Source organism: Nicotiana attenuata, unplaced genomic scaffold, assembly GCF_001879085.1.
Source record: "Nicotiana attenuata strain UT unplaced genomic scaffold, NIATTr2, whole genome shotgun sequence".
NCBI lineage: Eukaryota > Viridiplantae > Streptophyta > Magnoliopsida > Solanales > Solanaceae > Nicotiana > Nicotiana attenuata.
This window is the reverse complement of record NW_017670377.1, coordinates 499,759-514,202: the sequence shown is the minus strand read 5'-3', so window position 1 is coordinate 514,202 and position 14,444 is coordinate 499,759. Positions and strand designations below refer to the sequence as shown.

At 39.2% G+C, this 14,444-nt stretch overlaps 1 protein-coding gene across 3 annotated transcripts; it reads right to left on the bottom strand.

The window, feature by feature from the left end:
* Nucleotides 1–3,824: 3,824 nt before the first annotated feature.
* Nucleotides 3,825–12,944, bottom strand: LOC109238593 (clathrin interactor EPSIN 2-like). 3 transcript variants are annotated; one of them, XM_019405081.1, is made up of 14 exons: nt 12,769–12,944; nt 12,170–12,291; nt 11,735–11,829; nt 11,463–11,514; nt 10,971–11,050; nt 10,806–10,884; nt 10,505–10,588; nt 10,256–10,401; nt 8,544–8,903; nt 7,945–8,040; nt 7,637–7,863; nt 5,884–6,089; nt 4,800–5,760; nt 3,825–4,722 (listed from the first exon to the last, which is right to left on the bottom strand). In XM_019405081.1, the coding sequence occupies exons 3-14, from the start codon at nt 11,767–11,769 to the stop codon at nt 4,253–4,255; spliced, it is 2,796 nt and encodes a 931-aa protein (XP_019260626.1). In that variant the 5' UTR covers nt 11,770–11,829; nt 12,170–12,291; nt 12,769–12,944; the 3' UTR covers nt 3,825–4,252. The 3 variants fall into 3 exon arrangements, with proteins under 3 accessions (XP_019260626.1, XP_019260624.1, XP_019260625.1); XM_019405079.1 differs by lacking the exon at nt 12,170–12,291; XM_019405080.1 differs by lacking the exons at nt 12,170–12,291; nt 12,769–12,944 and adding an exon at nt 11,934–12,014.
* Nucleotides 12,945–14,444: the final 1,500 nt, after the last annotated feature.

Genomic DNA, 14,444 nt, shown 5'->3' with positions numbered 1-14,444 from the left:
AACTAAATACAGTTCTGAGAGAGACTATACTAGCTGCGGGTCGTCTCGAGGAAATACAGCTCACCTAGTCTCCGGGTCACCCGTGCTGCTACGCCCAGTAGGCCCATAGAAATACCTGTACCTGTGCAATAAAATGCACAGCAAGTGTAGCATGAGTACGAAAACAATGTGTACTCAGTAAGTATCCCGCCTAATCTCGAAGAAGTAGAGACGAGATGGCAACTTCGACACTTACTAATGGTCCAATAATAATATTATCAATGCGATGACTCACGGATTCATTAAGAACAGTAGTAGATTCAAACGAGTCACGAAACAGGTAAAAGTTCCTTTTTAGTTAAAAGTCTCCGGATTTATAATCCATTAGTTAGCAATTATCTCAAGTCGGGGAGAGCAAATATCAATATCAATAAATCTCAAGGCAAACAATGCGAGCATGCGCAACTCATGCCGAGGTCGTACGACCCGATCCAACATAAATGTAAAATGTGCACTGCCGAGGGTCGAACGGCGCAAACCATAGATGCATCTATTACCCCGCTCGCGAATCATACATGCGACGCGATCAAATTTAACTAAACAATCACCCTGCTCGCGAATCATACATGCGACGCAGGTACACATAGAAATACATGCTCAAACAGCAAATTAAGAATTTATTGGGGAACATTTATCCAAATAAAAGCCAATTCTCCTTTAATGATTTAAGAAAATGAAGTTTAATCCTCTTAGAAATTCATTTACCAATTCGATAGGATTTAAGAAATTCAACTGTCAATAAGATCACAGATATTCCAAGTTTAGCATGCTTTTAGGGTCCTAGACTACCCAGACTTATACATATTAGTAGCTACGCACGGACTCTCGTCACCTCGTGCGTACGTAGCCCCCACAAATAGGAGCACATAACCAATTATTTCACCTATGGGGACAATTCCCTCTTACAAGGTTAGAAAGGAGACTCACCTCGCTCCGAAGATCCATAACCGGCATTCCACGCCCTTCCGAAGACTCGAACCGATGCTAAATGCCCAAAGCTAGCCAATAATTATGCAAATTCATTAATATATGCTCAATTACTCATTACAATCCAATTTATAACAATTCCTAACCCCGATCGAAAAGTTGACAAAAACACCCTCGGTCCCACGTGCCCGGATTCCGAAATTTTTCGAAGAACAAGTTTACCCATAACCCCACGAACTCAAATATATAATTTACTCTCAATTTCATACCCAAAATCGTGGTCAAATTCCAAGAATATAAATTTCTAGGTCTTCCCACCAAAACCCCAAATTTCTACCAATTTCATGCTCAAATCTGTACGTAATCAATGTATTTAACTCAAGATAGGTGGGGATAGCTTACCTTATCGTTGATGATGAAAACCCCCTCTTGAAACCCTCCAAGAATCGCCCAAGCCAAGAGAAAAATGAGAGAAAATGGCCAAATCCCGATTTTTAAAACACTCACTGCCTCCAGTCCTTTCGCACATGCGGTCTATTGACCGCTTCTGCGGTCCCGCAGGTGCGGACCAATTGCCGCTTCTGCGGTCTTCCCCCAAGCCTTCAACTTCCGCATCTGCGCTTCTACTTCCGCATGTGTGGTCCCGCATCTGCGGTCCCAGCCTAGCCGTCCATTTCCGCTTCTGCGGCTCCGCACCTGCGGCCCTAGTTTCGCAGGTGCGGTTACACCAGCAACCAGCAACTTGAGCCTTCTCCAAGATTCCATTTTCGATCCGTTAACCACCCGGAATCCACCCGAGGCCCCCGGGACCCCAACCAATCATACCAACCAGTCCCAAAACACATTACGGACTTACTCGAGGCCTCAAATCATATCAAACAACGCTAAAACCACGAATCGACCTCCAATCCAAGCTTTATGAACTTTAGAATTTCAAACTTCTACTTTCGATGTTTAAACCGATCAAATCACGTCCGATTGACTTCAAATTTTACACACAAGTCATATTCGACATTACAGACCTACTCCAACTTTCGGAGTCGGATTTCGACCCCGATATCAAAAAGTCCACTTCCGGTCAAACTTCTCAAAAACCTTCAAATTTCTATCTTTAGCCAAATGACTCCAAAATGACCCACGGACCTCCGAATTCACTTCCGATCGCGCTCCGAACACCAGAATCACCATACGGAGCTACTCCCGGGCTCGGAACCCCGAACGGACATCGATAGCACTGAAATGCACTTCATCCCAAACTTATGAGATTTCTTCCAAAATGCTAACTTCCACAATAGGCGCCAAAACGCTCCCGGGTTATCCAAAACCCGATCCGGGCATACGCCCAAGTCCGAAATCATTATACGAACCTGTTGGAACCTTCGAATCTCGATTCCGATGTCATTTACTCAAAAATCCTATCCTAGTTAATTCTTTCAACTTAAAGCTTCCGAAATGAGAATTCTCTTTCCAAATTCACTCTGAACTTCCCGAAATTCAATTCCGACCACGCGTGCAAGTCGTAATACCTGAAATGAAGCTGCTCATGGCCTCAAACTACTGGACGACGCGCTAGAGCTCAAAACGACCGGTCGGGTCGCTACAAGTACAATGCTTCAATAAAGCCATTCAATGAAAAACCCAATCACCTTTAAAGAGTCCAATACCAAATTTAATTTGTGACTGGTTCAGGCATATTGTAGCCAAAGTTTATCGTTCCGAGGCTCATAACCCACTTGATGTTCAAGCCAATCTTGTCAATCACTCAAGCTATTCCAACAACTCAGCACGATCTAGGATTGTATACTTCGGGCCTACACGTTGCCGATGACGAGAGCTGCTATTGCCACCATCAGATACTCAAACGTGGTTAGCACCATTGTTCCCTTCAGTTATGCCTTTTTCCAAGCAAAGAATCCCCTAATTTAAGGCATGAATAATGGATTGCTCTTGAGTTCGAGTCACCCCAAGAGCAAGGTCGGGAGTTCTTCGAGGGAGGGATGCCGAGGGTCTATCGGAAACAGCCTCTCTACCCGGAAACAGCCTCTCTACCCTAGGGCAGGGGTAAGGTCTGCGTACACACTACCATCCCCAGACCCCGCCAATGGGATTATACTGGGTTGTTGTTGTTGTTGTTGTAATATACAAAATTAGGACAATTTTAGTAAATAAGTTTCAAATATTGTATAGGAAAGGAAAAAATCCCTATTCATAAATGTGTCTATTTTATTTGGATCTTAGGATCCATAAAAAGTCCAAATTGGTCTTGTACTATCCAAAATTCTCAATATAATTTTACTTTCCCTTACAGATTTGATCGTCCATCATAGGATTGTCGTTAAAAAATCTTCTCAGACTTGCCATTAAAGCAGGTATTTGATCTTATTTTCAAGATTGGGAATCCCAGTTCTTATGAAAGGTTATATATGTAGATAAATTTTGAATGATCGTATAGTGTAAAAAATTATGTACACCGTCTGTGTATATAGTTAAACTCAATTACCAAAAGAAAGAAAAGCCATTTCCGTTTTGCTTTATGCTTTTAGTGTCCCTTTATTGTTCAACACTAGATCAACAGATAGCTGGGGGGAAAAAAATTGTTGCCTCCATGTGCCGTTGATCTCATAATTCGAAACTTCAAATGCATTTTCAAATACTTTTACAACGAAAATTTAAGAAAATTACAAGTCTTCTTACAAAATATGTGAAGTTGTATGCTTGACAAGTTAATTAAAAAATGAAATTGAATCCACAAGACCTTTCAAGATATTGTTCACTTCGAACAGAAAAACAAGATAAAAGGTTGAAAAGTAACCAAAAAACTTTGCGTAGCCTACGACTACGTAAGAGAACCAGGGATAGGAGCTACAAGAAGAATCATCAAATTCATGAGTTCAACAAGTCGGTGTACAATTTCAATAATCACGAGTCCAAAAAAATCTACACGTGTATATATGGATCAAGTGGCAAAAAGAGGAACACCGGAGACAGGTGATCCTCGGGTGTATACAAAGCACAACAGCAAAACAATATGAGGGGTCTATGCAAGCAATCTTTGACCCCAAATGACTGATAAATGGTAATGCAATTGCAAAACCCTCAAAAAGAAGGAATCAACATATACTCCCTATATAACTGTTTTCCTTGAAAACTACATGCACCCAAAAAGTAATAACTCTACAACAGAGGGTGAGTTTAATAGGCTTACAGACCAGAAAACATTCTGGATACTATGACACAAATGAGGCACATCTTTAAACATTACTTACTTTCAGAATTGGGCCAAAGTTCATTGGTATCCTCCGCCATATGGATGTTGGCCATAGGGACCCATGCCCATCCGGGGATTGTAACCTCCCGGCATAGAAGCTCCAGGAGGAAATCCGGTAGGCTGTTGCATCTGAGCTCCTTGACCCATGTTCATTCCCATGCCCATGTTCATAGGTCTATTCATCCCCATGCCATAAGGCTGGTTTACTCCTCCATATGCTCCCATGCCAGGTCCCCCTGCAGGGCCACCAGCACCCATACCCATGCCCATGCCCATGCCCATGCCCATACCAGAACCTACCATTTGGTGCGATGGAGGAGGCCTTAGTGCACCAGCACCAGCACGACCAACTCCGGAACCTGAACCCATTGCTTTGCCCATGTTAACAGTTGATATCACGGGGGCTGTACTGGGTTTCTCCATTCTTTTCTCCTTGCGATTAATAGCATCAAAATCAACCCCAATATCAGCTAATGGATTTGTTTTAGCTGCATAACAGAAATTGCGATGTCACAATAAGGGAAAAAGAAAGGAAATTTGCATAATCCCAAAAGAGAACACCTACATCCAGAAATGTTCAAATTGACCAGTCCACGGCTCAATGTATCTGCCCAAACAGTAGACTTTGTCTCGAATTTGTCTTTAGCTGGTTGGGTGCTGCTGATGGGAGCTGTTGAAGCTGGAGTAGTTTGTGTTAGCACTAGGGCATTACTTGTTTGAGTTTGTGAGTATTGAAGAGGCATTTGGGAAGGCATGTGGGATGCAGCAGTTGGCTGTGAAAGGTACGGTTGTCCAGCAGATGTTTGACCCATTTGGGGACCAAATGGACCTGTAGATCCTAATCCTGTGTTGTAACCTCCAGCATTTGCATTGTTCTGCATAGAGGAGCCGCCAGGACCCCCGAAACCAGACTGTGGATAGAAACCTGTTGCAGAGTGGAAACCAGCAAGAGATGCAGGTTGACCACCTTGGGGTCCAAATCCAGTCTGTGATGCTTGACCAGGTTGAGCTGGAAAACCTCCAAAAGGTGGAGAATTGTTCACTTGACCAGAAAAGCCCACTGGGGATATGGTTTGTCCTTGACTTGGAAAACTGGTATGTGGTGACTGTTGGCCAGGTTGAGCTGCAAAACCTGTGGGAGGCGCAGCTGGGCCCGGAAGTGCCAGATAACCTGTATGTTGTGTAGTTGCCCCACCATGAGATTCAAAACCTGCCTGTGTAGCAGGTTGGACACTTGGGATTGAATGATCACTAGGAGGTGGAGGACCAGATGGTGGGAGAATATCAGCCAATATATCGATCTCCTGGTTGGAGGTGGACAGCTCCTGCTGAGCATATTGCATATTAGTTGGAGTAACCTGACTATATGTTGCACTTGAGAGCTCAGCACCCTGAGGGACCGATTGAGGAAGCTCGGGGCTTTGATTTGAATTAGGATGGAAAGATGTAGAGTTCTGCAGATGAGTTTGCATGCTATTCGAGGTCATAGCCTTGAAAGGACCATCACCAAAAGGATCCTCAAACATCTGCAAGAAAAGCAAATATCTCTTCAGTAAGTAAATTGTAGAATGACAGAATCATACATGTGTGCAATACAGCACATATGGTTAACTCATTAAATGCCCTTGCACTGGTTTTGGTTTATCCACCTGGTTAGAGATGGTAGATCCTGATGATGCTTCTCCAAACACGGTCTCAGTGCCAGTGGTCCCAGAAGGATTAACCTCAGAGGCACCAGAAGCTGCAGGTACAAGGGCTAATGAGTTGGAGGAGAACGGCTCAGACAAGGCGCCAAGTAAATCCATTTCGCCACCAGAAATAGTTGACACAGGACCATTTGATGGAGCTGGGGCCGCTGCTCATAGAGGTGAAAAATTACTTGCATTAGAATGGTAAAGTAACAAATCATTCACAAAACCATTTGAGAAGCACTTGGGAATCAACGCGCAATAATTAAAGATTAATCTGGTGTATAAGGAGCCCGTAATCAATATGATACCAGCATTAGCAGAGCAGACAAAAAATAATGAGGTTTCAATGTGACATTAAGGGACTCCTCAGCTCTACTAGTACATCACATTGTGTATTAAACCCTCATTTCTGTGCTTGGAGTTCTCAATTACCCTTAATTTAATTTAGAATTTCACTCGCTTATAGTACAGGCAGGTGTCATCAGCAAATAACACCCGAGATATCATAATTTATGGCAGAAAATTACTGCCAACTATTAACCCCTTTATGCAGCCTCTATCCTCTGAATCTGATTTTGCATCTCTTAAGCCTCCATATTAATGGTGTATAAGATGGGCTAGAGGGAGTCATTTTCATTATTTAGGAACTTCGGACTGAAAATTTAGCTGTGGATATGCACCATTTATCCATGCAATTCATTTTTCTACCTAATTCATTTCCTTTAATATTGTGAACCAAAAATTGCAGTTAACATGATTGAAGGCCTTTTCCATATACAATTTGCAGGTCACCCATGGAGTTCCTTCTTTTATTGCTCAAAACCCATATGATATAAGCAAAGCTTCAGCAATTTGTTTGTGTGATATTAAGGAAATCTGAGAATCTTTTATCAAATTGCTCGTAACACCTTACACTCTTGTTCTCAGTACTTATGAAATTAGTTTATATATCAACCCAGTGCAAAAATTTTTTGGTATTAGAGCAATAAATGACACATTGAAGCTCTTCGCAGTGACCATCCTCAAATAAGATGCTTTTACTGCTGCCAGAACTGAATTAAAGACTGGCTGGGCACTTTATTAAGATGAGAAGATAAAAGGTGCAAGTAAATGGAGAGGGCACACGTTGATTTTGATTTCTTAGGAACATAAATAGTGAAAAGGTGGGTCTTAAAAGATGTATGTTGTAATAATTCTCTTTATGCGATGCCAAAGAGGGATTATTTTAATTTTTAACAGAAAAAAGAAAGGGACGCTTCACATTCACGTTATATAGCATACAAAAGTTACACCTTTACCAACACAGCATGGGTCATAAAATGTCCTGTGCATTTTGATTGTCCTCTCTATAACAAACACGTACTTCCCAACTTCACCCACCTTTACCAAAATAAATTTTTAACACATCTGAATTTGCTAATACTTGTAACAAAATCGTAAATTTTGGAGTTTGGTTGGTCCCAATTATTTATTTAATTGAGCAACATTTCCAGCAGCATGCTACACGATTAAACATCTTTGACAGACAGACATACACTGCAAGTTACTTCCTCAAAGTACCACATTGAAGGAAGTCTAGTTACTAAAGACAAAATAGGAAACTTGTAGCTCCTTATTACCACCAAATATTTTGAAAATGTTTACTGCCAGTAATATACTTAAAACATTAAGCACTAATTTGGCCATTGTTCTTTAGTGGGGGTTGTTTTACCTGAAAAAGATGCACGGGGATCAAATTCATCAAAACTCTCAACAACCTTGTTGTCTGGTGGTGGAGCAGTAGCTGCTGCTGGAGCAGGTGGTGGAGCAGTAGCTGCTGCTGGAGCTGGTGGTGGAGCAGTAGCTGGTGCCGGAGAAGGCATATTAGCTGGGCTAGGACTGGCACTTGCATGAGGAGAAGAAGATTTGGGAGCAGATGCTGAAGAAGTGTCTACATCCCTTTTGACAAATAATAAAATAGATCAATATAAAATTTTCAAGGAAACAAACGGGAAAAAGGATCCTTTTCACAACTATTACCTTTCACTATGTGCTGGGCTACGTGAAGCACCAACAGCTTCCTCATAACTAGGAGGTGCACTAAGGTTTTGTTCAGAAAACCTCCTTTCAAGCGGCCTACATAAACAGTGTTACGAAAATTTAAATCTTATCAAATAAATAACAGTATTTCTTAATTAAACCAATACTTAATGACAAAAATATATTAAGATAACTAAAAGGCACACTAATAACACCATCCATCCTGAGAGTGATCCTCAGCTCTAGCACCACTTTCTCTGTTAGTCATGAAGATTAGATTAATGCATTATGGGCAAAACAACAACAACACACCAAGTGTGATCCCACAAGTGGGGTTTGGGGAAGGTAGAGTGTACGCAGACCTTACCCCTACCTTGTGTGAGGTAGATAGGCTATTTCCGATAGACCCTCGGCTAAGGAAATGCATTATGGGCAAGGATAAAAGATTTATGAATGTGCATAGATAAAACATCAATTTCAGAGTAATGGCAACAGAATCTGGTCGCTAAATTTTATTCATTTACCTATTAGAATCATCTAACTAATATCAAATTACAAAAGTCCTGACCTTATTTAAACAAAAAGATGAGAAGACAAACCTAGAAGAATATTGACCGTCGTCATCATTGCCACGATCCTTGTACCTGTCAGAACTTCTACTTCTTGATCCATAATTAAAATCATCAGTGCTCCGACTTCTTCCACGATAATCATCATCCTTGTATCCATCTCGGCTGCGCTCATCATAATCTCTACCATAGCGATCCCCATCACGGCTGTTTGAGTCTCCATATCTGCCATATTTGTCCTCATCTTTGTAGTATTCCCTTTCCCTCCCATAACCATTTCTTTCTTCATCTCTGCCTCCATAACGATCTTCATCAAATCTGTCACCATACCCTCCTGAAGCTGAATATGAACCAGGGCGATACATACCACCCGTTGACGTGTTGCGGAATCTATCAAGATGATAAAATTTGTCAGAGAACATTACCTTTGTAGAAAGTACCAATGAAATTAAAATTTATATGGCTATAGTCGTCATCAGAGCATAGTCATACATATACCTTTAAATGGGTACATCAGAACACGGGAAAAAAAAAAAGGACACCACAGAGACATATATAGGGTACAGATAGCTGGATGTGCAAGTAGCATGTGAAAAAATCTTAATGTTTGGATAATGGCTGACTTGAATTAGTAATTCACAAATACTCACATGCTTGAGCATATATAACATGCAGACACTAGACAGATGTTTCCCTTCAAATATAGCAGATTGACAAAATCTTATCTTAGTAATATATGTTAGTTTGAATTAAGACACCATGGGAAATTCAGATATTCTCATACACTCTTTTATGCCGTGACAATTCTCACTTCAACTACGGAAATCATTGGTACCGTAGCCAGTAAATTGAAGTACAGAAACAATAATTAATCAACAAGGTTAATGAGGTTTGTCAAAGGCAAATAGCAAAAAACTCATTGGTAAAGATATAATGCTAGGCAAAAAAAGAGTAAAAAATAGTCTTAAAAAACTTTAAAACAATGCTTATAAAGGGGCTGAAGAACAACTCCCTTTTTTGCTTTAATTTATTATTGGGGAGAGGGGTATGGCTTGTCAAAGGCGAAAAGGCAAAAGGCACATATGGTTGCTGGGGCTTTATGCAGAAAATGCAATGAAAGCACACACACCTTAGCGGAAAAAAAAAAAGAAGAAAAGATTTTATACAGGAGGCAAAAGTACAAACACAAACAACAACGATATGCATACGTGAATTGGAAATACTTAATATATAGTACAGCATGTAAATCAAGTTTAAAACCACTTGTAAAATGTCAAATTCACATGCAAAGATACACTTCTAAATTTTCAGTTCGATTTAGAGATTAGAGTTCAGATACAAATATTCTAATTTCTGATCCATACATCCATAACATCCCCGTTCTCATTGGTCTGATGGGTCTTTTTAGAATCACTTATTCCACATTGTTTTTGTGTAATCTGATTCCTTAACAATTAACACATCATTTTTATGGGCGATATCTATTATTGCTGCCCATCAAGAGGGAGATCATGAGCCCCTCTTGAAGGTTTTTGTCGAGCCGTGCTCCTAGCCTTAGCTGCACCTCAAGTACAGGGCTTAAGAACATCTCAAGCAGCCATTTGACAACACCGCATGGGGGGGATGAGCAGCGGGAAGTTTAAAGTTCATAGTTGTGACTTGTGGCAGAACTATATACATGACCGGAAGCAGAAGTGGTGGATACGACTGAAGCAGAACCAACTGGATTGAGTTATACTTACTTGTCCCTATTAGCAGCTGCCTTTTGGCGAACTTCCTGAATTCTTTCCTTATCATTAACAAGAACCACAAGGCTCTGAGATTTCTTTCTGACATTGCTTCCCTGGTCTCTCCCACTGGAGTCGATATATTGAAAATCGGACAGAGTCTGGGCAAAGAGAAGATGAAGACAATACTTAGTTGTTTCCCCAGATTCCACAAGTTGGCAATCTCATAAGAGTAACAAATTTAACAAGAAGGAAGAAACTTACAGATATTTGGTAAGCATGTTCCCGTATGTCATCAATGACACGTTCAGACCCATGGGCTACCAAATATTCCAAAACAGTTAAACCCTGAAATTCATCGTCAAACATTAGATATAGCTTTTTAGTGAAGCACTTTTATATATAGTAATAGTATTCATTAAAAGCAAGCAAGCATGTTGTATGTATCTTCATCTTACAAAGAAGGCAGTTGGTAACCTTGAATAATGCAAGATTCAGGAAATATGATCTGACATTATAAGTGCAACTTGGCTAGACAGAGTAAACGAATTCAAGCAGGACAAACCTTGTAAACATGCCGCCAATTTTTTCCAGTATCATTGATACGCTTCCAGATCACAGACATAATCATTTGGTACTCATGACTGCAAAATTTTGAAAATGAATCTCACATATAGAAAAGGATATAAATGACACAACCAAAATACTCAAATCAGTGATTTAAGCTTACTAGTTCCGTGTAGCCTGAGCGATATCTGCAAGAAGTGATCCATGAGGACCCCATGGCTCATTGCTAGTCGCATCTAGAACCTTGAGAGAAACCAAACAAAAAGATAATCAAATCACTGAAAACAGTATCAAGATCTTCTAGGTACTTATTTTAAAACTCCCCCTCTCTACCAGCTAACAGATTAGACAACAAAAGAATTGACTAGGTCAGCCAAAGAGGTGCAACCCCACGCCTCAAACAAAGATTTGAAGTAGTTTAATCAATGACCACCAACGATATTACATTAATGTATATGCATGTACCAAAGTGTTTCAAAAGTGAGGATATGTTGGCGACTTGGCGTAGGTCTATCCTTAGCCTAGATTGATCTGAGTAAATAAAGTCTCTAACATTTTTCTTAAAAAACATTTTAGTGGTACTACAGGAATATAAATGCATTGCACTGAGAAAAAGGGGACAAGAATAAGAAAGAGACGAGCAAAAAGGACTTACTTTTTGTTCTATTGAAGGGACCTTAAGAACCTTTTTATTCACCTCTCTCTTGCTGCAAGCAAAGAGTGAAAGCAACAAATGACATATCAAAAAAAAGATCCAAATTAACAAATCAACGACTAAACATCTACAAGATCAATCAAATGCTATTTTCTCCATCCATAATGAAAGTTCGGCAGTAGTGATGAAATATGCCAAGTATAACTGGCCTGACAGAGATATTGCTATGTCTGTTACATTGAGAAGTGTAGGATTTGAATTAGCAGACTTACATGTCCCGCACAGTTTGATCAAATGCTTTCTTCATTCTGATATTGTATACTTAGCAGCCCGATACTCTGTAAATTCCGCACCCCTCAAATGTTGTCTGCAGAAACAGAACAAAACCAATTACATCCACACGGGCCCTTTATCCTACCATCGAACAACTTCAATGATTTCATTTTCCAGCCTAACCAAGGCCAAACGAACCCTTATATTGACATGTTTTGTATTACTCCCTCTGTCCCAATTATGTCGCACGCTTTCCTTTTTAGTTTGTCCACAATTTACCTGTAAAATTTTCATTTTATCCTTAATGAGATGATATATAGCTACATAAATGTCTATGGCTTCTTTTTACCACAAATTTCAAAAGTCTTTCTTCTTTTTTATGACAATGGTTTGCGAACCAGCTTGCGCACACCTCGACTAATTCCATCAAGTACCTGCTGCCTCCTACAAGCACAGCTACCGTGTAACTCTGCCTACCAAGGTTGGGCAAATGAGACGAAATCACCTAGTACCGGATACCTCTACCCACCAAAAGTCTGTCTTTCTTTCTTAAACTCTGTATCCAGACAAATACAGCCACATAAAATGGGAGAGGGGGAGTAATTAGTTTAGTATTAATCAATCAATTAGCCAACTACTCCTCAATCTCAAATTAGACAGGAATCAGTAATACGAATGCTCGTTTAGTCTACATTTAATTCCAGAAATTAACAATTGCAGCGATTTTCAACAGTTCCATTTCGCGTAAAATCATAAACTCAGCAATAAAATAAATACATTTAAAAAAATCAATAACTCATGCGATAACAGAATCACGCTATTCACTTCATTTCCATAACGAATCAAATCGCGAAATTGTAAAACCTATCGAGATCATGGGAGCTGAACAAAACTCCATAATACAAATTAACAGCTAAAATTATAGATCTAAATTCACATTTTAAAAAAAAACATAAATTGATTATCGAAATTCACAAAATTGATCCAAAATAACAAATAAAAGAGATCTAATTGAATGAACATGAGATCGAACCTGATTCAGATCTGAGATGTGAAGAGAGAGAAACGTAATGGTTTCTAGAGAGAGAAACGTTTGAATAGTTTTTAGAGAGAGAGAGAAGGGAATAATGGTAAGAGAGATACAGAGAGGAAAATTGTGAAACAGAGAGCTGGCTATTGTTGAAGACAGAGGAAAGGGAAAAATAAGACAGCGCACCTCACACGCAGGAAGGAATAATATATTTGGGACAAATTATTTGATTTTTTTATATTTCTTTTCTTTTCTTTACTTTTCTTTTTCTTTTTCTTTTTCTTTTTCTTTTTCGGTTTCTCTACTTTATTTTTGTTCTTTGTATTTGCGTTTTGTGAATAGATTTCAACTAACTGTCCAATTTAAGTTATATTTATTTGTTTTCATATTTATTATAGAAGAATTAAAGACAAGGAGTGAGATTGGAGTGATTGGACTAATTCTTTTTTGCCAAATTCAATCTATATATATTGAATAAAGAGTATTATCACTTGAGATACAGAATATTAAAAAAAATTAGTGAATTTTTCTCATAAGTTAAAGTAGTTGCACCAAGAGTTAGATATATAAATAGTAGCGAGATTGATCTACCCAAAAAAGAAAATAAAAAAGCGACTACCGCTTAAAGGCTAAAAAGGAATAATTTTGTGCGACCTTATTACCAAGCCCGGGAATTATATATATAGAAAACGAAATAGAAATGTAATTTCCCTACCACTTAAAGGCTAAAAAAGAATAACTTGTACGATCTTATTTACCAAGCTCAATACTACTAATTTGAGCTAGAGCATACAATCTAAGTAGGTTTAGACGCCGAGCGCAATAAATACCGACTAAGCTCGCTACAATATTGAGTAAAATCAAGCTTGAGATCATATCGAGCTTTATTAGTGCTAAGTTGGGTTAAATCGAACCAAGTGAAGGTCGGTCGAGCATCAACCTTAAATACAATCGAGCCAAACCGAGCCATCTCTTTAATATTTGTTTTCAGGTAGGTAAAATATCATCTCATTTGGATTGCGTAAATAGATGTTCTTTTTTCTCGTGTTTTATTCTTTGTTTTTCTCATTTTCTGATTTCTGTTTTGATGTTTTTACTATTTTACTTTAGTTTATTAGTAAGAAATTAACGTACATAAAGGGCTATTGGGTGTAAAGCAGCTAGTAACTAAGATATACTTTAAATTAAAACTAAATATCTCTATACTTACATTATTCATTCCAAACAAATAGTTGAATAATCAGTGTTACTTTTCTGTAACATAAAAAAGGTACAACCTGTATGAAGAAGAAAAAAAATATATTGTACATTAATTGCGCTTTTATAGGCTAGAAAAATAGTACTCCTTTTTCCTTTCTATCCATGTCTTGACAATTTGCAAATATTAATGCGTAATTACTAATATTAAATACTAGAAATTTACTATGGTTTAATTCTCTGTTTTAAAAGGCAGAATTGGGACTCGCACGGGGCTCGCCCCGGGGCGGGGCACTCGTAAAACGCCCCTGGACTTATGTGTGGGGCTTAGTTCCGTGAGACTTACGCCTCGGCCACTGGGGCTTACGCCGCGGACACGCCCAACGCCCAGCGTACTGGGCTCGCCTAATAGAATATTATGCAATTTTATGTAACTAACCTTGTAAATTCTCAATTTTGCTTAATAAATCGTTGACTATTCA

Coding starts and splice junctions, on each gene's coding strand:
- LOC109238593 (XM_019405081.1), bottom strand. CDS start 11,769: ATGAAGAAAGCATTTGATCAAACTGTGCGGGACAT. Junction 10,589..10,805: donor ATTGGCGGCATGTTTACAAG/GTTTGTCCTGCT, acceptor GATGAATTTCAG/GGTTTAACTGTTTTGGAATA. Junction 7,864..7,944: donor AGCCCAGCACATAGTGAAAG/GTAATAGTTGTG, acceptor ATTTGTCAAAAG/GGATGTAGACACTTCTTCAG.